The 24,833-nt window shown below is 37.1% G+C and overlaps 2 protein-coding genes across 8 annotated transcripts; both read left to right on the top strand.

The window, feature by feature from the left end:
* The first annotated feature begins 1,945 nt into the window (after positions 1-1,945).
* On the top strand, positions 1,946-12,350 carry usp48 (ubiquitin specific peptidase 48). Of its 7 annotated transcripts, none has more exons than XM_084395619.1 (28): positions 1,946-2,291; positions 2,749-2,883; positions 3,050-3,170; positions 3,307-3,448; positions 3,742-3,869; positions 3,952-4,076; positions 4,235-4,343; positions 4,454-4,587; positions 4,681-4,763; positions 5,216-5,395; positions 5,523-5,657; positions 5,869-6,018; positions 6,693-6,893; positions 6,978-7,092; positions 7,198-7,334; positions 7,420-7,497; positions 7,710-7,834; positions 7,963-8,085; positions 8,230-8,291; positions 8,394-8,504; positions 9,103-9,233; positions 9,317-9,423; positions 9,516-9,620; positions 10,737-10,910; positions 10,993-11,118; positions 11,359-11,407; positions 11,515-11,541; positions 11,664-12,350. In XM_084395619.1, exons 2-28 carry the CDS (start codon positions 2,750-2,752, stop codon positions 11,684-11,686), a joined length of 3,135 nt encoding a protein of 1,044 aa, XP_084251745.1. In that variant the 5' UTR covers positions 1,946-2,291; position 2,749; the 3' UTR covers positions 11,687-12,350. The 7 variants fall into 7 exon arrangements, 4 of the variants coding, with proteins under 4 accessions (XP_084251745.1, XP_084251743.1, XP_084251744.1 ...); XM_084395617.1 differs by having other exon boundaries at positions 10,719-10,910; XM_084395618.1 differs by having other exon boundaries at positions 1,948-2,527.
* Positions 12,351-12,959: 609 nt separating this feature from the next.
* zbtb40 (zinc finger and BTB domain containing 40) lies at positions 12,960-23,595 on the top strand. Its single transcript, XM_084395402.1, has 17 exons — positions 12,960-13,062; positions 14,159-14,634; positions 14,715-14,836; positions 15,417-15,609; positions 15,696-15,835; positions 16,875-17,046; positions 17,132-17,268; positions 17,353-17,548; positions 17,703-17,821; positions 18,592-18,763; positions 18,889-19,257; positions 19,911-20,117; positions 20,208-20,372; positions 20,448-20,662; positions 21,393-21,552; positions 21,655-21,881; positions 22,742-23,595. The coding sequence occupies exons 2-17, from the start codon at positions 14,166-14,168 to the stop codon at positions 22,940-22,942; spliced, it is 3,264 nt and encodes a 1,087-aa protein (XP_084251528.1). The 5' UTR covers positions 12,960-13,062; positions 14,159-14,165; the 3' UTR covers positions 22,943-23,595.
* The last annotated feature ends 1,238 nt before the right edge of the window (positions 23,596-24,833 follow it).

Below are 24,833 nucleotides of genomic sequence, written 5' to 3'. Positions count from 1 at the left end.
CTTTTGTGTCTTTTAAACCTCTTTGTCAAATGTATTCGTCTGAACTATTTCCATGACAACAGGTCCAATGTCACGGATCTAAAGGAGGAGCCGTGCAGGACCCCCTCAAAGTTGCCCCCCACACAAGCACCATCTAGTGCTGAAGGAGACAGGGGTGAACATCTGTCACTCTGATGACATTTGGACATGCACACATGTTGCAAAGTGTTTGTAGAGCACTAAAAGGGAACTGTTACTGTTGGAGTTTTATAAATACAGGTGTACTTTTATACTACTAAAGTATATAGCCTACTAGTCAAAATATGCACTCTGCATTACTATAGTTCACAATTGACATTAAAACTATTGACACAACTAGAAGTAATATGTAGGCTTTTTCAAAGTTGTCAACTCTCAATGAAAGCAACATCGGATGCTTTTTATAAAAGTATTAAAGGAGTTCACATGTATACTAGACTTTTGTTGCTGCTTGCCCTTTACAATTTGGTCCAACACATTCATAGTTTTGTATTAAAAATAATAATAATAATTATGCATAGAGATGAGTTGTATTTGTCTACAGAACAAATTTCAAGCATTTAAGCATACGCCTTCAGAAAATGTTAAGATTAATAGGAATAATTCAAACTTTACTTAGTTATTTATAAATTACTTTGAAATAATTCTAAAACCCAATAAAATAATTTATATTACACAATAAAAACACAACAAACGAACACTACTGTGTCATGAAGTCCAGACCTGCAGTGGGACCTGAAACATTCAGGTCTACTCATAAACTTATGTTTCTTGATTCAGGAGGACTCTGCCAAAATTCCTCTTCAACAGTATAAGCTATAAACACACACACACACACACACACACACACACACACACACACACACACACACACACACACACACAGTTCATGTTTAAAGGGGATTTTTTCATAGACAAAATTATTTTTATACTGTACAAACTGTATATTATATCCCCTTACACTAAACCTACCCATCACAGAAAACTTTCTGCAATTTTACATTTTCAAAAAATAGCACGTAATATGATTTATAAGCTGTTTTCCAAAAAATGTCCCCACAGGGACAAGGATTTTGGATATTGCCATCTTTGAGCAGACATTTTGTCCCCATAATGTAGGGTTTACCAAGCAAGCACACACCAATACACACACACACACACACACACACAACATCCAGGCATTATTGCACAATTTGGCATAAATACCTTCTCTCTATACATTCATGACTTTCTTGTGACAGTCAGAAACCACTACATGGCATGACTTCGTTAAAAGTTTTAAGGTGAAGTCAGTAAAAAGCTCTTAAACCTTTTGGGCCTTTAACAGAGTGGAATAGAGCTTCTTGTTAAAAGTTTAATTGGACTTTTTTCCCCCCTCTGAGTGTGTGAATTTTTTTTTTTTTACAGTCTATAGTGTGAATGTGTCTCATGATCTACCCTGGGAATCTATACAGGGACAATTCCCACAAGACAAAGCAAAAACACACACATCCAATATATATATATATATATATATATATATATATATATATTATAGGCCTATGTATTATAGCCCATATTTTTATTTTTTACCCAGTTTCTGCAAAACAATTTGATTGGTTAATAATGACATCTATTATCTTTTCACAACAATAATTATAGAAAGGACATGCACATAAACCTGTTTGGTAGCCTATAGTGCAATATGTGGAGCACTTCGGCCTTATGTTGTCAAGGCAAATTAGCCATTTATGGACTTTTTTAAATGTCACCTGGCTCAAAAACAGCATATTATCCAAAGCTTTAATTTTTTTCTTTTTGCATTATAACAATTCAATGTGATGTATGTATCTGAGCAACGAAAAAGTTGAAGAAAACTTGCCATGTGCAACACCCAAACATTGAGCGAGCTGTGCGCGCCAACGGATTTACGTCAGACGCCGCAAGTACGTCACGCGTAAGTACGTACGTCTCATAGAAGTTTGAAACTGACGAAGGGACAAAAATATTTATATAAAAGCTGACGCAAGGGCGCTAAATACAAACTTACAATCAATAAAGTGTGATTTAAAATTCCTATATTTATGAAAGCATCTTCACAGTCAAGAATCTCTTGCTAAATTTACGCCAGGTGCATTTATTTAATGAAAATAAGTCAGAGCTAGCTGCTAGCATGCTAACTGCGCAGCTTTAGCCGCCTCGATGAAAACATTCAATATTATTGTGTTTGCTAAAGATTTTTAAAAACAACACAGTTGTGTCGAGCCCGTAAAACGCCGTATTTATTTTTGACGGTATGTTTTATTCTAAACTGAATTATGTTGATGGGATAGTCTAAAAATGTGTGTGCTAATTTGGACTCAGTGGTGTTTCTTGAATATTATTGTCTGTACTTGCCAAATATTTGCTTGTTTTCATAAATTAGCTGTCTTTAGAGTGTTTTTCTGATGTATGGGGTAAAATCAAAAGTGTTGTGCATGCTGGACCAATGATGCAAGGCCTGTGCATCACAGATGTGTGTAACTGTCAAGTGAGTGTGGTGTGATTTTTTGACGTTTGTGTTTCTTTTTTATGTATATGTTTTTGGCTGTGTATTTTGTACATGATTTCCGTATGAACTCTGTAAAAGTTTGTGTGTGATGTATTTCTTTCTGTCTGCAGGGTGTCTGTACATGTCTGTTCAGCTCTATGTTGTGATTTATGTGTGCTGAATTTGTGTGTCATTTTCACAATTTGTATTTCTTTGTGCAGAATGGCTCCTCGGTTGCAGCTGGAAAAAGCTGCGTGGCGGTGGGCAGAGACAGTCAAACCAGAGGACATCACACGTGAACATATCGAGTTAGCTTATAGGATTGCAGTGCTGCCTTGTAAAAGAGGGGCATGCAGGTAATGTGGTGACAATGTTCTGTTTACTATTCTCTCTGTTTATTTATTTCAGAAGGGCATTTAAAGGGACAGTTGTAATGGAACAACTGTGAAAACGCGTTTTTATTTCTGCACGTTGTTGTAATCACATCACTGTCCCACCTTGAACATTTTTCCTGTCACACAGGAGGAACTGTAAAGGGAATCCTAATTGTCTGGTCGGTATTGGGGAACAATCATGGTTAGGAGAAATTGACGAAAATACCTTCCACAACATCGATGACCCAAACTCAGAAAGACGAGATAAGGTATGCAAAATGACTGATTATTTTAATGACTGAAAATGGTTTTTAATGACCTTAGTTTAACAATAAATTATAGGGTTGTCAAATACGCTCAGGGCAAGTTTATTAACACTGATATGTCAACAACTTTCTCTTCCAGAACACATTTGTGGGCCTGACGAATCTCGGCGCCACATGTTACGTCAACACTTTCCTCCAGGTGTGGTTCCACAATCTGGACCTCCGCAGAGCCTTATATCGATTTCAAAATTCCAGAGCTGAAGTACACAACACGGATTCAGGTGAGCTTGAGGTTCTTTCTTTTAAAGGCATGATGATTTTATTGCTTTACTTCTCATTTGTCAATTACGATGCCATTGTAGCATGCAAGTATTGTACAATTATTGCAGTGGCAACTGCCATTTAGTAAACATTTTTTAGTAATTGTAAGGAGATTCGCTCTGTAGCTACTTTGGAGCTAAGCATCAAGAGTACAATGCTGAAAGCATGACTTTTAGCATTAAATATGCATTAGAAGAATATTCATTGAAATGGACTTTTCTTATTGTGTGCACATTATTCTGCATACCAACAGATTATGAGCCACGGACGATATGCGAACACCTCCAGTATCTGTTTGCATTGCTACAGAACAGCAACAGACGGTATATCGACCCCTCAGGGCTGGTGAAGGCTCTTGGGCTCGATACAGGGCAACAGCAGGTGATCAAGCATAAGATGAAGCATGTTGGAGTGTCCTGTGGCTCATGTGAAATCTCAAAAGCTACTTTTGTTTTGTTTTTAGGATGCTCAGGAATTCTCTAAACTCTTCCTATCACTTCTTGAAGACACACTTTCGAAGCAGAAGGACCCTAATCTCCAAAATGTCATCCAACAGCAGTTCTGTGGGCAGTTCTCTTATGTAACTGTGTAAGTTATTCTTGTATTATCCATGTAACTGTAATTTCAGATTCTTGTCACTTGATATATTTTTAGTCACATATATAGTGGGAGTGATGTGTACAATGTATGACATGTACAATTATGTTATAATATTGTAATTAGAGCTTGTTTTTGTGTTATGTCAGATGCAACAAATGTGGACGTGAGTCTCCTCTACCATCACGATTTTATGAACTGGAGCTGAACATTCAAGGACATAAAAACCTCACAGAGTGCGTTACGGAGTTTTTGAAGGTGACTGCTCACATTTCTTGTGCCTGACAGCTCCATATGTCTATGTAGATGTTATATATTCTATTATACTGTATTAAGGGTCTCAATGTGTGGTTTCTCACACTGTTTAGGAGGAGAAGCTGGAAGGTGATAATCGTTACTATTGCGAGAGCTGTCAGAGTAAACAGAACGCCACCCGTCGGATCAAGCTCCAGAGTCTTCCCCGCACACTCAACTTTCAGCTCATGAGATTTGTTTTTGATAGGTGAGTATTGTAATATGTCATTATCAGATCTGTTACCTGATGTTTTATAGCCCTTTTTAGTCATTTGTTTCTCATCTTTCTCTGCTTTTATAGGCAAAGTGGTCATAAGAAGAAACTTAACACCTTCATTAGTTTTCCAGAAGTTCTTGACATGGGGCCGTTTTTGGAAGGAAGAGGTATACTGTGCATTTAATATATACACTACAGTTCAAAAGTTTGGGCTCGGTAAGATTGTTTGTTTTTGAAAGAAGTCTCTTATGCTCACCGAGGCTGTATTTATGATCCTTCAGAAATCATTCTAATAATCTGATTTGGTGCTCAAGGAACATTTCTTCTTATTATCAATGTTCAGAACCGGTCATCTGCTTAATTTTTGTGGAAACTGTGATAATTTTTTCCCCAGGATTATTTGATTAATTGAAAGTAAAAAAAAAAAAAAAACTGCATTTATATGAAACAATGTAAAAAAAACTTTACTGTCACTTGTGATCCTTGCCGAATACAAGTATTAATTTCTTTAAAAACAATACAAATCTTGACCACAAACTCAGAATCAGAGATAAGGAATAGGAATTTTAATCAGTGAACATTACTTGATTCTTTTTTCTCCCTCCACCTCTAAATTCAGAAGAGAAGTGCACGTATGAACTCAGCGCCGTGTTGATTCATCGTGGCGTGAGCGCATACTCTGGTCACTACATTGCTCACGTTAGAGATGCCCACACAAATGACTGGTACAAATTCAATGATGAGGAGATCGAGAAAATGGAGGGAAAGAAACTTCAGCTGGGCGTTGAAGAAGACATTGGTAACAACACATTTTGATTTTAGGTTGAATGAGGTCTAATTTTTTTGTAGCTACTTGTGTTTACAGTCCTGAAAATATAAGTTTAAAAAAAATATATATTTTTTTTTTCTTATCCTTTACATTCCAGCCGAGACGGGCAAGTCTCAAACCCGAAAGCCAAAATGTAGCAAAGGCTATCACTGTTCGAGAAACGCATACATGTTAGTGTACCAACAGCAGACAGAAGAGATTGACCAAACAGAAACTAACGTTGAAGTACCAGGTAAAATTAACTCTAATAAAACTGAATGAACATTATGGATTAAACAATCACATTGGTTTTTTTCTTGTGCCAGTGTAATTTTACACAACTGTCATTGTCATCAAGAAAAAACAACATTGCAAAAGTGTTATCTATTTACTGCATTATTAAGAAGTAGAAGTGTTCAAGCCTCTTATGATATCTATTTATGACAAATTTGTTTGGTTTTCAGCTTTTCTCCATAAGCTAGTTGAACAGGACAACAAGAAGTTTGAGGAGTGGTGCAATGAGATGGCAGACATGCGAAAACAGAGCGTTGACAAAGGCAAAGCCAAACATGAGGAGGTGAAGGAGCTCTACGAATTGTTACCCGCGGAAGACGGTCCGTAAAAATGCCCCGTGCATCAGTTTCTCTGACAATATCAACTTTTAAATATCCCATTTTTAAATCTTAATTTTGGTGTTAAATTTACACTGCCGTTCAAAAGTTTGGGGTCGGTAAGATTTTTTTTAATGGTTTTGAAAGAAGTCTCTTATGCTCATCAAGTCTTCATTTGTTTGATCAAAAAATACAGTAAAAACAGTAATGTTGTGAAATATCATTACAATTTAAAGGACCTGTTTTCTATTTGAGAATGTATTTTAAAATGTAATTTTCCTGATCAAAGCTGATTTTTCAGCATTATTACTCCAGTCTTCAGTGTCACATGATCCTTCAGAAATCATTCTAAGGTGATTTGGTGCTATTATTATTATTATTATCAATGTTGAAAACCGTTTGTGCTACTTAATGTTTGTGCAGTTTTTTCAGGATTCTATGATGAATAGGATGTTCAAAAAACAGATTTTATTTGAAGTAGAAATCTTTAGTAACAATGTAAAGTCTTGACTGTCACCTGATCAATTCAATACATCCTTGCTTAAAAGTTAAAGTGAAAAAACAGCAACAACAATCATATGAACCCCAAACTTTTGAACAGTAAGGCTTTTTTTTTTGTATGAAAGCATCTTTTTTTCAATAAGGAATCAAAGTCTGGGCTCCCTTTGTGTTTTTAGACCAGTCGTATGAGTTTGTGCCTCTGGAGTGGCTGAAGAAATGGCTTGATGACTCCACGGCCACCAAGGAAATTGACAACAGCCAATTCCTTTGCTCCCATGGCAAACTGCACCCTGACAAGATTGGCGAGGCCAAAAGAATATCCATGAAGGCTGCCAATCTCCTTTTCGACCGCTATGGAGGAGGACCCAGACTAGACTGTAAGGGTTTCTTTTGTCAAACCTCTCCTTAATCATTCATTACTGTTTTGTTCAATATATTCATTCGTCCTGGATGGCGTTTAGGGTCATACCTCTGCAGAGACTGTGTCACTCAGCGATGTAGGGTGATCAGATTGAAAAACCAGCTAAATGAAGATTACAAAGAGGTCACAAATTTTGCCAAAGCCTCTTTGAAAAGGTACGGAATACTGAATCAGTAACCTGTGTCTCCAGCAGATGCTGCTTCTGCAGTTCATTAGTTGTTTGATGAAGCTGATCTGGTGTTTATATCGGGTGTATTTAGTAATGAATCGGGGTTCTGGATCGGGAAGGCTTCTCTAAGGAGCTGGAGACAATTGGCATTAGACCAGCTAGAGGAAGATGAGGAGGAAACCAAACACAACAACAGCAAAATGAACGGAGAGAAAAGCAGCAGCCCAGGTACCGAAGCTTACAGATAGTCTTTCTTTCTTTTGGTTTAAGTCTCGTCTTTTAGTTGTTTATTATCTTTTTGTCTCTTTGTTAGCTGATGGAGTTCGAGATGGTGACGACAGGGACGGTGAAGAGATGAAGAACTTTAATGAAGACATTCTCTGTTATCATGGTTTGTTGTCTCTGGATAAAACTGAAAACTAAATGGATTTTTTTATTTTATTTAATGGGCATAGCAAATAAGATGCTGTAATTTTACATGAATTTAAGAGTTTAAAAGAATATTTACTCCATTAATTTAAATATTTTAAACTGTATTAATCATTAGCAAGGTTAGTTTTTTTTTCATTGATACCGTAATTGTGCTTTTTCTTTCTCCCGCAGGTGGATTGAGTATACTAGAGAATGACAGGCGGCTGGTTTCTGCAGAGGTGTGGAATAAACTGCGGATGTATTTCCCCAAAGCACCAGAGTTCGCGCAGCATCACGAGCCCTGTCAGCAGTGCATGGTAACAAATTGATCAATTAGCACAGCTGTCATGGTTAAAAGGTGTAGTGGACACTCGAAACCTTGTGATCTGCCTACTTTTATTTGGGAAAAGTCTTAGAAGGTTTTAAGATACACTGTTTATTTCAGAGGCTGGATAGGGAAGGGAAAGAGAATGAAGCTTTGAACAGAATGATGGCAAATGAACAGAAGAGCTCCCTGCTCAACCTCTTCCAGGAGAAAAATCGGCCCACGCTGCAAAAATGGCCACAGGTAACGTCATTTTTCCAAAAATTCTGTTTCAGTTTTTCCCCTGATGTTTTGAATAATTAAAACGACTTCTAGTAGAGAGGGTGAATACATGAGTATTTCATTCTTATTTTCAGCTCACTGACTTTGGTTTGAATTGTGTTTTAGGACACGGATGTTCTGTACATTGTACCCCTTTACTTTGTAGAAGAATGGAGGAAATTTATCAGGTAATGGAAAAAATGCTTTTTCTGTAATCACTAAAATTATTTTGCAGTTTTGATATGTCTAAGTTATTGTAATGTCTCCTGTTATACCTGTTCATACCACAGGAGGCCAGCAAAGAGTAACCCAGTGTCCAATGTGGGGAACAGTATCCTGCTCTGTCCTCATGGTGGCTTCATGTTCACCTATGACTCCATGCTGCAAGGAGACGCCCAACAGTGAGTTGCTCAGTCCTGACCTCTCACATGTCTTAGACTGAAAATAATCAGATGTCATTAAACAAAACTGCAGAAATAGTTTTCATTTGCATTATTTTCTACTTAAATACAGAACAGGTTGGTACAGTATGGACAGGTTGATGGCTAATTTCACTGGTACTTGTGTGACTAAGCGACAATAAAGGGTTACTACTACTTACTACTACAAAATTGACAATTTTATTTATTTTACATGAAATATTATATATTTATAATAATAATAAATATAACAACAATAATAATATAAAATATATTACATATTTGTATGTGTATATATTTGAATACTACCGTGTTTTCAAGTGAATTGTAATAATATTTCACAATATTACTGTTTTTACTGTATTTTTGAGCAAGTAAATTCAGCCTTGGTGAGCAGAAGAGAAAAGAATTTACTGATCCCGAACTTTTGAACAATATACTTTTCATTATACGTGCACATTTTAACCAAATATTTTGATGTTGAATTATTTTTATTTTTTCATGCCCATGTTATTCGTTACTACCCATATTAAGAGCAACTCTGAGTTAAGTCTGAGTGTTTGTGTCTGTCTATGCACAGTATAGCTCTTCTCTGGCCTGCTGAATGGGAAGTGATCTGCAAAATGTTTCTGGTGGACCATGTCATCTCCATATATCGGATTCATGATAAAACGCAAGACAACGGCAATGTGCAATACCAAACTCAACCAGGTGAGATAAATGAGCGGTAGTTTCTTGGAGGTCCCTCAAACAGACGTTGTATTTCATGTGAGAATGTGTTTTTTTGCTCTCAGATTTGTGTCGAGAATGCAGAGAGGGCTTCATATTCCAGCAGCAGAGGGACATGAGGGAGTACGCGCAGGCCACTGTGTATGTTCGCAAAGTCATTGATAAGAAAATGGTGAGTCTTTACACATGTCCTCAGTTAAACCCTAAACATTACAATTGTACCACCAGGAATAACTTGTGTGCCATTTGGTTTCTCTTTTATAGATGATTAAGGAATCTGCCCCTGAGTTCAGTGTGAGTGGGTCAGATGTTGAGGATGAAAGAGAAGAGCCAAAGATAGATGGAGAGAAAGATCCAGACTTCAGTCAGGTACTTTTGAATCTCTTATTATCAAATTATCACTTACGTCTCACCTATTTTCGCAGGGGATTATAAACATTTCTTTCTTTCGTTTGCTTTTAATTAGGTCTATTATTTTCGCATACTTTACTGTGATAAAGTAGAAAAAAGCTGTAGGACAGATGCCTTTTTACTTCAAATTCTATTTAAAGCAGAACTTGGTAACTTTTTTAACTTAATAAAACTGTCTAGAAATCATTTGGATGGTTAAACAACCTATTCTGGTGATATTGCTGACTTTCCCCGCTCCCCCCAGCGTTCCCAGGCGGAAAACCAACCTTGCAACTTGGGGACTACCGTCCCGGCAAGATAGAAATTGGAAGTCTCGTGAGAAACGAGAACGAGCGCGAAACACGAATTGCTTTACGGCAATTCGACATAAACACACATGCATGTATGATGTATTACCAGATTACCCACCTCGGTAGACATAGCTCCACACGATACAGTTGGCTTGCTCCGATCAAAACAAACGTACATGAGCAGCGGTAGAGAGGGGGAGGAGGCCGCGCAAGTGAGTTTTTTACGACCGTGTTGTGAAATATACGCCCCCCCCACAGCTGTAGGGGGAGCTCGTGGGGAAAACATGCGACAACAAAAGGGAAAATCAGCGAAGAACTGACTAGAGTTCGCTAGAGTTGCCGAGTTCTGCTTTAACACAGTTTGTGCTTGTTATTAGACTTGTTAAGGCGCGTCAAGTTTATTTGGATATCATCTATTTATCTTGTCTATCTGGCTGTCTGTCTATTAATCTGACTATCTATCTGACTGTTTATCCATCTATCTGCCTGCATCTGTCTGAATATCCATCTATCTATCGATTATCTACCTGACCGACTGCCTGTTTATCCATCTATCTATGATCTATTTATCTGTCGAATTTTTTTTATCCCTCCGTCTGTCCGTTCATCTGTCTATCTATTTGCCTGTCTATCCAACAATCTGAATTTCTGTGTCTGTCTGTCCGTCTGACTGTTTATCCAACTATCCAAATATCTGTCTGTCCATCTGTCTGTCTGACTATCCATCTATCTACCTGATTATCTATCTATCTATCCATGGCTCAAGCTCCCTTCTTTACATCAGTCTGAGGGCGGAGCCAAACGGCAGAAGCTGAACGACACCGTCTCTCTCTCTACGCCCGCTGTTGCCTCTGCTTCCAAGTCGGGCATCAGGAGGAGCACAAGGCACAGGAAACTCCGTGGGGAGAAAGCCCTCATCGTCTCTGCCAACCAGACGCTCAAAGAGCTAAAGATCCAGGTCTGTTAGTACAGCGAAAATGAAGTATTTCGATTTTATATGATGCCGCTTGTTGTCTTATTTTAAATAATTGCATCCACAGATCATGCATGCATTCTCTGTGGCTCCATTCGACCAAAACCTTTCCATAGACGGACGCTGTTTAACAGATGACTCCGCCACACTAGGAAGTCTTGGAGTCATCCCAGAGAGCATCATTTGCCTTAAGGTACAACTCTCAACTCTGTTTTGATGGGAACAGATACATTGGCTGTGTTGTGTTTCAAAACATAATGAGCTGCCTACCTCGGCAGCCTTTTTGGGCATAAAAGGATTGGTAAGATTGTTTTTTTGTAAAGTCTCTTATGCTCACCAAGGCTGCATTTATTGATCAAAAATACAATAAAAACAGCAATATTGTAGGTTTCTAAAGTAAATAAATAAGCTGCTTGAATTTGACCCTCTACAGGCTGATGAACCCATTGCTGATTATGCTGCAATGGATGATGTTTATCAAGGTAAGTGTCGTTTACGTCAGCTTAAATTCTAATACCAGTATGTCTCATTTTCAAACACCTTAATCTGCATTTTTTATGCTGAGTATTTTTTTTTTTTTTTTTTGTAGTCTGTATGCCTGAAGAAGGATTTAAAGGTATGCATATACTATTGTGATCATTTCTGACATACATTTTTAATCTTTAAAAACCTTTGTGAAAGAATCAGGAACATGGTGTTGTCAATCATGTTCTGCTGTATTTGTTTCCTTTTGTTCAGGCACTGGACTATTAGGACACTGATGGAGGCCTCAGATGTGGAACAATGCTGACAATGGCTGAGCAAGGATAAAGCTTGAACTACACATAGAACTTTTTTTGTTTTGTTTTTTAATTTGTTTTTGAATGTTGCAACAACTTCAAAAGTGTCTTTTTGCTTTAAAACATCGTGCTGGCTTTTAATATTGAAAGATGTTGATGCATTCTGCAAGGTTTTGTGGTCGTGCTTACATGACTGTGAAAAATACGGGTCAAGATTTCCTCAAAGGACGTTCCATTTCAAGGAAAATCTGAATTCCTCCTTGTTTTGTTGCAATGTCATGTTCAGAGATTATGTTCTGATCATATTTTGTGTGTAAAACAGTAAGTCTCTGTAAATCCTTTGTTGAAAAGAAGCTTGTGATGGCACTGCAATAGAGCTCGTACATATTTAAGAATGCATGAGCAACTTGAATATAAAAAAAAAAAAACGTATTTAGTCTTTGTTTTGTTAATGTAAATAACCTCATCAAAATACAGCAGTGAAGAAAAGTCTAGAAAGATGAGCATAAATAGGAGACATTTCCGAATGTGGAAATATTAAAGCATTGCTAAATAGTTTAGACATGTTCTGCTACTAGCAGGCATTTGTGTGAACTTTTCTGTATGTTCTTTCATATGGGCAATAAATATTCTTTTTACATCTTCATATGTGTTTTTTATGTGTAGAACAACTGCAGAGATTGATATCGTAAGAATTCTTATATAAATATAATGTGTGTTTGTTGTAGGAATGCACATATTCCTGTTACTGTCCCGTCAGTCAACATCTTTAGACCCAGCAAAAATTTTTATACTGACTGATACAATAAAAGATTTATATTTTGTATCCATACTACTGTAACTATGAAGTAACTGTGCATACATTTAACCTGCATTGGAAAACTTGACAGAACTCCCACATTCCAACCGTTAAATATTTCTCAGCTGTTATGAAAGATGTAATACTAACTTCCTGATTCATTATACACTTTTTTTTTTTATAAATATGTGTTCCCATTTTGCACATAGTGGCTAATGTTTATATTAATGTATTTTTGGGGCTTGTATAAATGTTACCCTGTTTACCTGCAGTAAGATTTAAAAAGGTAACCATATGGTTTGAAAACTTGCAGACGTGTTTATTTTAAATGAATTTGAAAATCAATCGATAATCCTTAAAACCATTCATTATACGCATGCGTGTAAAGATACCGCAAGACAAGTCTTGACGCGCATGCGCAGTGTGTTATCTAATGGCTCGCAAATCTTTTCGCGCATGCGCGGTGTTACACTGTGTTTTGGGCCGAATCTTTATTGCGACGCGAAATGTTGTCCTTCGAAGGAGTTTAAATAAAGAGCCGGATCTTTTGAATTTAAAGGTAAAGGGGAAGTGTTTAGCTGTGGTGTGCTGTGTGAAGCACAATCATTTGCCTCTAATTTTGTGAAATTTGTACCTTTACTGCTTTTATTTCATATATTAGCATTAGATAGCATGTCAGCTTAGCCGAACACTGAAATGTCCCTCATTGCGCGTGTTTATGGCGTCACATTTAGCTTAGTTAAATATTTGCTGTTTGCCTATTTTGTTCTTGCTATGAAGATAAAAATCCTCCAATTACTGTCTTCTAAATTGTTATATACTGTGTAAATGTGTGTCCTCAATTTACACTTGGAATAAACCATAGGGAATAAACAGGCTAAAACGTCTCCCCTTCAGTTATAAAGACACACCTCATGTACTGTGTTTGTTTACATTTTATTTATCTAAATAATTGGTGCTTTAAGAGAATTTATGACATAAAAGATGTTATGAAACATAGTTACTGTGCACGATTCGGTCTTTGTCAAGGCACTCCTGTACTTTATTTAGGGACAGGAAAGGAATATTTCACTCAAAAATAATGTTTGGGTTATCTTTAAGCACACTGTGAAGAAATAAAATACATTTGAGCTGATATTTTTTGTCCACCAGAGTAATAAGGAGTTCCCCTTTTATGTCACACTGCAAAAAAAAAACATTTTTTTACACAATATATAAAAATATAAATAAATTCTGACATCAATATACTCAGAAGGAATATGACAAAGGATACTGTGTTGTTGTTGTTGTTCTGAAAAAAATTGTGATTTTTTTTGCTTAAAACAAGAAAAAACGTGTCAAACTTAATTTGAAGGGGAAAACATATTTTTCTTACCCCACTGACAAATATTTTTTCTTGTTTTAAGCAAAAACTCTTTTTCCAGTACAATTACCTTAGCATTCTTAGAACAAGATACATTTACTAAGACTTAATGACTCTTGTTTTCTGAAAAATGTATCCTTAAAACAAGAAAAAAAACTTTCAGTGGGGCAAGAAAAATACATTTAATTCAAAGGGAAAATAATATTTTTTCTTAGCCTATTGACAGATTTTTTCTCTCTCTTGTTTTAAGCGTAAACTGGGTTAATTTTTATCCTTTTTTCAACCTCTACAGGTCCAAGATGGAGCTCCCAAACTACAGTCGACAGCTCATGCAGCAACTGCATGCTTTACGAAAGGAGAAGCAGTTCTGCGACTGCTCCATCCTGGTGGGCGAGACCCCCCATCCCGCTCACAAGCTAGTGCTGGCGGCCTCCAGTATGTTATTTAAGTCTGTTCTGGAAGGTTCTGACAGCATCTCCATCGACACAGATTTACTGTCCTCTCAAGAGTTTTCCTCTCTTCTGGACATGGTCTACACTGGTAAGCTGCCTCCCGGCAAGCACAACTTCACCCGACTCATAGCCGCCGCTGACAGCCTGCAGATGTTTGATGTGGCTGTTGGTTGTAAGAACATTCTCACCGACCTCATGAAGCAGACTTCTATGGACACTAAGACAGAGTCGACGGACTCTCAAGTAATAAAACTTGACTGTCTTAAGGAGCGATCTGAATCAGAACAGCTTAAAAGGGACAAGAAGAGTTTGCAAGGTAAAACATTGACTGATTAAGGGATTGAGATCACTTCATTTGAGTGTTTTGTATGAATTGTGTGTTATTTCTATGTTCAGAGGACAATGCAGTTGAGCTGATCTCTCAGAATCAAGCTGGTATCACAAAGATCCTACAGTGTGGACAGTCATATGTTAAGGTTCTTGAGATCTGGGATACAATCTCCACAGAGGAGCACAAGGTAAGATAGTAGTAAAAAAGTGTGTGGAATAATTACTTTTTCTTTTTTCTTTTTTTTGATCAGGTAATATTGTAAAATAATGTTTGTTGCATATCAAATTACTGTTATTTTAATATATTTTATAATTATATTTATTCCTATGAAGGAAAGTATATTAAGAATATTAAGCAGCACAACTGTTTTCAACATTGATAATAATAAGAGTGTTTCTTGAGCAGCAAATCAGCATTTTGAAGGATCATGTGACACTTAAGACTGGAGTAATGATGCTGAAAATTCAGTGTTTTATATCAGAGGAATAAATTACATTTACAGTTATATTACAATAGAAAACAGTTGATTTAAATTGAAATAATTTCTCAAAATATTACTGTTTTTACTGTATTTTGATCAAATAAATGCAGCCTTGGTGAGCATAAGACTACTTTCAAAAGCATTAAAACTTTATCTTTTGGCACCAGTATCATGTAACTGATAATTAATTCTTAAGATGTGTTGATGATCTAAAGAAGCATTTAGGACTCAGTTTCATAATTCGAATGTAATATTGTATTCAGATCTGCCCTCTGATCTCCTGCAGGTCATACTGGAGAGCCTCAGAGGAGATCCATCAGCAGATGAGGTTTACCAGCGGTTGCTAAAGCTTGTGAAAGTTGAGAGAGTTCTGTCAGCTCAAACAGTCCTTACTTTGTTTGAACAGCTAAAATGTTTAAACCCTGAACCAGGATCAGTTCTGGAGGAGCAGGGGAATCAGAGCTGCACCAAGCCAAAAGGTAAACTGACTTGGGTGAAAGAACCCTCATGGGTTGCTCGACTTTGAGTGATTGTACAACTTGTCCTGTGATCTGTTCATCCACAGATCCTGCAGCAGATGTTCGGGGCTCTGCTGGGCTTTTAGACCGTGTATCAGAACTAACTCTTCACCTCTCCAGTGTCAACAACCTCTCAGAGCTTTTGACCAATGCAGTGAACAGATGTTCCAGTGATATGGAAAAAGAGGTACATTTGTCCCTTACAGTTTGTTATAGTACTCATTAATTATACTGTAATTTGTTATATGTGTGACCCTGGATCACAAAACCAGTCATAAGTCGCACGGGTATATCTGTGGCAATAGCCAACAGTACATTGTATGGGTCAAAATCTTCGATTTTTCTTTTATGCTAAAAATCATTAGGATATTAAGTAAAGATCATGTTCCATGAAGATATTTTGTACATTTCCTACCGTAAATATATAAAACATTTATTTTTGTGAGGTAATGCAGCACAATCGCCAACATAAATGAACAACTTTAAAGGTGGTTTTCTCAATGTTTCGATTTTTTTGCACCCTCAGCCAAGTATTGTCCTATCCTAGCAGACCATACATCAGTGAAAAGCGTATTTATTCAGCTTTTAGATGATGAATAAACCCCAATTTCAACAAACTGACCCATGTGACTGGTTTTGTGGTCCAGGGTCGCATATAGTATATACAGTACTACATTTAAAAGTTTCAGGTTTGTAACGTTTTTAGTGTTTTTTAAAAGAAGTCTCTTATGCTCACCAAGGCTGCATTTATTTAATAAAAAATACAGTAAAAACTGTAATATTGTGAAATATTATTACAATTTAAAATAACTGTTTTCTATTTTAATATACTTTAAAATATAATTTATTTTTGTGGTGCCAAGCTTTCATTTTCAGTCTCCAGTGTCACATGATCCTCCAGAAATCATTCTAATATGCCGATTTGCTGCTCAATAAACATTTCCTTTTATTATTATTATTATCAATGTTAAAAACAGTTGTGCTGCTTAATCTTTTTGATGAAACCGGGATGCATTTTTTCCCCCCAGGATTCTTTAATGAATAAAAGTTCAAAAGCAGCATTTATTTGAAATTGAAATCTTTTGTAACAATGTAAATTATTTACTGTCACTGTTGATCAGTTGAATGCATCTTTCCTGAATAAAAGTTTTAATTAAAAAAAACAAAAAAAAAACTTTCTGACCCCAAACTTTTGAATGGCAGTGTATGTGTCTGTTCTTCTTAAGGCAGTGCTGCAGTGCTGTTCTGCTCCATCATCTGTGGAGGTGGTGGAAAGGTTGTTATGTAAACTCAGAGAGAAGACCATGAGTGAAGAGACGTTTCTGATGCTGCTCCATGAGGTGAAGGAAAGCTCCTCAGATCTGCTTCAGCTTCTGGAGGCCCTGAAAGACGCAACGGGTATGCACAGCAAAAACCTCTGACGCGTTTCATCATACAGCATAATTCCTTCAGCTAACACTTCTGATGACTGCTGCTTTTTCAGGTAACACAGCCGAAGACAGAAGTGGGATGGATTTGTTGAGAATATATCAGAACAGACTCATCGAGCTGAATCTGGATCTCCAGCTCATCGAACAGAGCCTTAAAATGGGTCCTGACATGCCTGCAAATGACAGAGAGGTACCTGTGTTGCATTACAAAATGACCTTTAAGAAGTGGATTCAATGCAAGGAACCATTTTTAATAGAATTGTGTCCATTCAAGTGTATTGAAGCCCTGCTGGGAGGAAAAGGAGATGGCGAAGTGGTTGAAAGGCTGATATCTGCAGCATTGGACGGGTCACTGCAGGCGGTGACTGTATGGAGGCTGTTCCTGTGGACAGAGACACACAGTCCAGAGCTGGGGCTCCTCATGCAGGAGGTCAAGGAGAAACGAGACGCACGAAAACTTCTCCAAACCAGTGAGTGTCAAACAGCTTTTACATCAACACACTGCTTTTGGTCACTGCTACTGCCATTCTCTGAATGTGTGTGAATTCAGGAAAATCCTTTAGTAAGTAAATTAACCCAGTCGCTCTGTGTGCCAAAATTATATTTCGATGCTTTATTTTTTAGTTAAAGACATAGATGTGCTCTTCCAGCACAAATCACTCATTCTGGAAACAATCAGTGACATTACCCTGCTCGAACAGGGTGTGGACGCAACGGATCATGGAACAGAGCAATTTGCTGAGGTAAGAAATAGAGGATAATATATTAAAATTATGAAATTATGGTCTGCGTCCTAATTGGCTAATCGTACTGACCCCAAACGTTTGAACAATAGTTATATATGAAGAGTTCAGATGAAAAAGCCTCTAAATGCCATCTGAAATTTTCTCCTAGAATGTTCATTTTTATCAAGCTTGTATATTTAAGTTCAGTAATTTCACTTAAATGACAATTCATAGGTCATTTTCATTGCCATTTAAGTGAAATAACTGAATTTAAATATAGGAGCTTGATAAAAATGATCATTCTAGAAGAAGATTTCAGATGGCACTTAGAGGCTTTTGCATCTGAACTCTTCATATATATATATATATATATATATATATATATATATATATATATATATATATATATGTGTGTGTGTGTGTGTGTATGTATGTATGTATGTGTATATATATATATATATATATAATATAAATATACAGTATATTGTAAGTATAATTCACTGACAAAGTACATATTTTGAGTGTGTATTTTATACAACAGAAAGTTGAGAAGAGTCAAACTCCTTTTTCCTTGCAATACACAAGGGGTTGTGGGTAATAATAGTCCAAAATGCACTGATGCATATTTAAAAAAAATCCACTCAGGCACCTTTGGTTTACTGTTTCTGTGTACTTTAAATTAGAAAAATACACTAGTCGCATACTTTGTATTTCCAAGAGATTTTCTTTGTGCAAATATACTACATATAAAATACAAGATTACAAAACATTATTTTTGTGTGTCCTAGTTTCTCCAGAGCTGTCGGAGAGCCGATGGTGAGCTGGAGTCAGTGCAGCAGACTGTCGAGAGAGTTTTGAGTCGTGACTCAGAGTTTGCCAGTTCACTGTGCCAGCTGCTGTCTGCCAACCAGCAGAACTTCCCTCAGCTGACCACTCTCACGAAGCACCTCAAACATACTGGTGAAGGACTTCACAGAACATAGATATTTCTGTCCATGTGATGATATGATAGTTTTGCATACATTTTAAAAGCATCTGATGAAAAATCGTAACAAAACTTTACGTTTTATCTATGTTCAAAACAGGGCCTCTGTCAGATTCTGACTGTCCTGTAAAATCTGAGGTTGAGCAGGAAGTATCAACTGCAGACTCTGAGGATGATGATGGGGAAGACTCCAAAACAAAAGGCAGAAGGAAGGCTGTGCCTGTGTCATACCGCTGCGAGTGGTGTAATAAGACGTTTGACTTTAAGTGTCGTCTGATAAAGCATAAGAAAGGCTGTGCCCTCGCACCGGGGAAGGAGCAGCGCTGCTCAGAGTGTTCAATGCCGTTTCCAACGCTCAAGAGTCTTCACCAGCACTGCGTGGAAGCCCACGGCGGCCCGCCGGCTAAGAAGAAGAAAACAGAACAAGTACCATGTGACATGTGCGACAAGACCTTCAAACACTCTTCAGGTGGGTGACGATCGTTCTCAAGACTTTGAAATGCTGGTTGTTAAAGGGATAGTTCACCCGAAAAATGAACATTTTGTCATGACTTACTCAACCTCATGTCGTTCCAAACCTGTATGAGTTTCTTTCTTCTGTTGAACACAAAAGATGATATTTTGAAGAATGTTGGTTACCAGACAGTTGACGGCACCCATTGACTTCCATTGTAGGATAAAAATACTGTAGAAGTATTTTATACCAACATTCTTCAAAATTTCTTCTTTTGTATTCAACAAAAGAAAGAAACTCGTACAGGTTTGGAACGACACAAGGGTGAGTAAATGATGACAAAATCTTCTTTTTTTTAGTGAACTATCCCTTTAATGCGTGAGCTCCAGACAGAAAACAAGTGTATTCATTAGCACATTAGGTTTTGCTATAGTAGCCTATATCAAAATTGGCTTCAAGTATCATGATTCAGTTTCACTGGTTTGAAATGTTGTGAAAATGTTATGAAAACACTACACCTCCATTTCCAAAAATACAATAAAAAAAATGATTTTTTAAAACTTTTTTTAAGGTCTGTTTGTGTCTGAATACATTTCTGGATATAAAATGGACCTTAAATCACTCTTACATCAGCACTGTTTTATGATTTCATTACTTATACTTTTCAGGTCTTTTGTATCATAAACGCACAGAACATTTTGATGAGCGGCCGTACGCATGCGAGGAGTGCGGGGCGAAGTTTGCTGCCACCTCGTCCCTGAAGAACCACATGCGTCTACACACGGGAGAAAAACCCTTCCACTGCAAACACTGTGACATGAGCTTTTCTGTGGCCGCCGCTCTGTCCTACCACACCAAGAAGAAGCACGCCGAGGGTGGGATAGGTTTAAATGGTTTTTCTTATTATTATATCAGGCTTTTGTGTGAAAACCAGCGACAACATTCTGCAAATTCTGCATTTGCAGGTAAAATGTACTGCTGTCAGTACTGCTCAGCCTCATTCGCACAGTCCATCGAACTGACGCGTCACGTACGCACGCACACGGGAGACAAACCGTATGTCTGCAGGGAATGCGGGAAAGGCTTCAAACAAGCCAATGGACTATCCGTCCATCTACAGAACTTTCACAGTAAGCACATCCACGTGAGTCACATGATTTCACTCTCTAATAAACACAAACTAAACTACTTTTCTGTCCCATTAGACATTACAGAACCTCATGACTGCCAGAAATGCCGGGTGAGTTTCTCTTCGCTGGACGAGCTCCGACAGCACATCCAGGAGGTGCATCCGAAAGAGCTGCACCAGTGTCCCGAGTGCAGCAAGATCTTCAACAGCGAAGCCAATCTGGAGAAACACATGAACATTCATGACGGCAACAAACCCTACAGCTGCAAGATGTGCAAAAAGTCCTATCAGGCAAGAACAGTAAACTTGATTTATCGAACGATAAAGGATTATTTCTGTCCAATAGAAAATTGTGTCAACGTAACTCTCTTTTTGTGCAATTTGCTTAGAAGGCAGTGTTTTTGCATTAAATAAGCAAGTACACACTACACAGTGGCCCCAAAATGTATTTTGACACTTAAACTACACATAATAATATATAAATTGCAGATGCATTTATATTATATAAGGACAGGCACACTTTTCAAGCAAAACGTATAATATAATATAATATAATATAATATAATAATACTGTTAAAAAAATGTGGGGTCGGTAGATTTTTTATGTTTTTGAAAGAAGTCTAATGCTCACCAAGGCTGCAATTATTTGATCAAAAATACAGTAAAAACAGTAATATTGTGAAATATTTTTACAATTTAAAATAACTGTTTTCTATTTTGATATATTATAATTTTATATTATATAAATATTACGATTATTAATAAAATAATATTATATTCATCAAATAATACCGGAAAAATGCTTCTTGAGCAGCAAATCAGCATATTAGAATGATTTCTGAAGGATCATGTGACACTGAAGACTGGAGTAATGATGCTGAAAATTCAGCTTTGCATCACAGGAATAAATTATATTTTATAATTATTTAACACACACACATAAAATACATGTATTAATGAGGACAGTACAAGCACATTAATCAAACATTGTTACCATTTAGTTTCTATTTCTTCGTTTCAGACTCTCTCCGGTCTGTGGTACCACAATCGCACTGCGCACCCTGAGAGCGTCTCTGCCCAGGGCAACAAAACCATCAAATCTCTCCTGCAGTGTGACAAGTGTGACAAGACATTTAGCAACCGAAACAGTCTGTTAAAACACCAGATAACCAATCACACAGGTAAAGAATGACCACTAAGTTAGTATTAACTAACCATTGATACTGTTACTGTTCGTCACAGTTACGATGGACTAGTACTGATTGTGTGTGTGTGTTGTTCAGAAGTGCGCGTGTGGAAGTGTGTGACCTGTGACAGCACTCTGACGAGCGAGCAGGAGCTGCAGGAGCACGTCTGCAGTGGACAGTCGAGTCAGGCCAGCTCTGTGTTCAGCTGTATGATCTGCTCTCTCCAATTCCCCTCAGAGCCGGACTTCCAGCAGCACTTCCTGTCCAAACACCTGCAGCTCATGCAAGAGGAAGCACAGACACAGGCCTCCAGTTCTCATACGGTGACGCCCCAAACCTCCCACAGTTACCCATGACAGAAATTAGAAAATGTGCATTTATTGGTGGGAAGTTACATTTAATTTAATCTGCAGTGCAATTAAGGTTTAAAGGATCATCACAGCAATTTCCTTTGAAATCCACTTGTAATATTAGTCAAGGTTTCACAACCAAATGCCCAAAATATTGTGTCCATTTAACTTAAAGATATTTGCAATGGTTAAGGCAAGACACAACAGGTGAATAGGGTCAAAGTTTAAAATAATAAATATCACCATACTGTCCCCATTTGATTAATAGCATTCCATGTTATTTTTGTAGTTTAAGATTGATGCTGTATTAATAGTACATCAAAACTTTAACAAGATCATACTGTTTTCCATGAAATGTCCGAAATACTAAATGATATTTACAATGGTTAAAGAATTGTTTTTACCTCTGAAATTTGATATTGAAATATACACATTATTTATTATCTAATTAAATATGCACTAAAAAGCAGAAATCTGAACATTGGATTATTGCACTTTTTATCACTGAAAATACTGTCAGCAGCCAGAAGAAGAAGAAAAAGAAATGTTCTCTGTAAAAATCTTCAGAAATAGATAGGAATAAACCTGGAAAGTCTGCTGTATATTAAGTGGCACTGAAATTGAGATTTCTGGATCAGTTCATGAGAAAAAAAAATATTTAGAAAAATGGCCTTTGAATTGTAATTTAAATCTACAGATTCAAATAGATAAAGAAGAGTGATTAAATAAACACTTAAATGTGTTATTAAAAGAAGACACGTTACGGAAGCAAAATAGCCCAAAATCTCGCAATTGACCATTGGCTTCACTAAGGTTTTCTTAACTCTTTCCAGGTGATTCAGTGTGAGGAGACAGCCGGTCAAGAGGTGGAGCAAGTGATTAGCCTCGACCAATCCCGGATTGAGGGGTCACCGCAGGTGTTCGTCGCTCTGGGGGATCAACAGGAAACTCCCAGCGGCTCTGGAATCGTGGCCGTGAGCATGGAAGATCTCCTGAACGGCACAGTCACGCTCATCTGTGAAGAGGGTCAATGAAGCACATGGGTTTATGATCATGCTCATGTTCCTTTTTACACTGGATTACACCGGGGATTGAAGGCTTTAGCCTTACTGTGAATTTTTTGTGCTATTCTCTGGATCACTTGATACGTTTTCCTCTCCTGGAAGAGGCTACGCGTACACAAGCATACAAAATCCATGTTAAAAATAGCTCAAGATGACATCTGCGTCTTGAGTACGGTCTGAATCTTTTTTGGATTGCAGTGCATTATGGACTACATTGCTTTTGGGGTCTTTCTTTATTTATTTGAACATGTTCTGACAAGCACACACTTATTTTAAAAGCGAAAACCAACACAGCATCTACCTCCAATCAAGCGTCATGTTCAGAGATGATTTTTGTGTTTGGTACATGAGACTTTTTGGACCGTTTCAAAACGCTTAACTATCTTTTACAGAGTGTCTATTTACATCAAGTACAAATAGCCCGTCTTCTTTTCCTGCTAAAAATAACTTGTAAAAAATATTCTGTGACCAAGCTGACTGTTTTACATCTGTGTAGAAATCTGATGAATGCGATTTTAAATAAATCATGGGAAAGTTTGTCTATTTATTATGTATAAGTATAAATAGCAAATCAGTTTTTATTATAATATGGATGACATCAGCAGATAAAACATGTGACAAGTCTTTTTGTAAATTTGATGTTTATTTTATAGAATTCATTGAGTAGAAACAATCATTTACTGTTCATAACAAAGATCACACCAACCCTCAAATACATGTCATACAGTATATAGAGTAAAATACTATATTATACTATAATATATATATTTGTAGTTGATAAGCCAGTCATTCATAGACAACCCTGAGTCATTGTTTTTTACATTCATAGGAGCGTAGTTTAAAATCTTATAACCTGACCACACTGCAGTTTCATTAAAAATCCTTACAGTACACTCAACAGACACTTGCACTGTCAAATCAATACAGTAAACAGTGGATTAAACCAGACTGAGTCCATAACACTAGTCTAGTGTTTGTTAATACAGGAATATATGAACACAAGAGACCGACAAATAATCTCTAGTTATGTGCCGCATAATGCAAAGAAATACACTGATACTGACTTTACAAATAAAGCTTTGAACTATGCATCAGATGCCCACATTAATTTGCTCATTTTACTGTCCAGACTAAATATGCACAATATAACAGTATCAGCTATTATCATTTTTGACGATGTTATTTGGTCGATATTGGATACAGATCATACTTGGGCTTATATTAAGATTGAAACTTACATAGTTTTCTTAAAATAACACACAAAACATTTATTATCAGCCATAATAAAAATAAATATTGGGGAAAACAGTTGCATTCCTAGTCCAGACAAAGAAAAAAAAAAGTCAGTAACTTTCATTTTATGTCATGTTGTTCAGGAAAGCGTCATACAGGCAATTAAAGGTATAGCGGAGGATTTTCTTTTTCCGGGTGGATCATCAAGACTTTAGTCCTCCTAAGTGTCAATCATTCTGGTGATGATATGTTTACGTAAGGCTGTCGTACGTGCTCGTGCACACGATTCACACGATGGCGTGCGCTCAAAATGCCTCAGTCGCGAAGTTTCTACTTGACAGGTAAAGTTTGGCATGCTATTTGGAGAAACCCATTTAAAATCACTGCTAGTAAAAGTTAATGTAAGCTATGATTAGCTCGTGCATGCTCTCTCGTGCACACGTTTAATAGGCGTTCCCTATTATTCACTTTTTTTCAAAAAATGGAGAGGGCGGTTCTTTTCTAAAATTCGGGAAAATCCTCCGCTATACCTTTAAGAAGAGGAAGGCACACAATTAAATGCTACTGCAACACGACGAACTGAACTACAGCTCTCTAAAACAATGTAAAACTCACAAGGATGGGGTTA

The sequence above is a fragment of the Rutilus rutilus genome (genome assembly GCF_951802725.1).
Source record: "Rutilus rutilus genome assembly, chromosome: 22".
Classification (NCBI taxonomy): Eukaryota; Metazoa; Chordata; class Actinopteri; order Cypriniformes; family Leuciscidae; genus Rutilus; species Rutilus rutilus.
The sequence above is the reverse complement of the archived record's forward strand: the minus strand, read 5'-3'. Positions and strand labels throughout refer to the sequence as shown.

Bases quoted from the DNA above. Each gene is read 5' to 3' on its own strand.
- usp48 (XM_084395616.1), top strand. The intron at 3,870-3,951 runs GTGATCAAGCAT...TTTTGTTTTTAG, and splicing joins TCGATACAGGGCAACAGCAG to GATGCTCAGGAATTCTCTAA. The intron at 4,764-5,215 runs GTATACTGTGCA...CTCTAAATTCAG, and splicing joins GCCGTTTTTGGAAGGAAGAG to AAGAGAAGTGCACGTATGAA.
- zbtb40 (XM_084395402.1), top strand. From the start codon at position 14,166: ATGGAGCTCCCAAACTACAGTCGACAGCTCATGCAGCAACTGCATGCT. The intron at 14,635-14,714 runs GTAAAACATTGA...TTCTATGTTCAG, and splicing joins GGACAAGAAGAGTTTGCAAG to AGGACAATGCAGTTGAGCTG. The intron at 17,047-17,131 runs GTATGCACAGCA...CTGCTTTTTCAG, and splicing joins GGCCCTGAAAGACGCAACGG to GTAACACAGCCGAAGACAGA.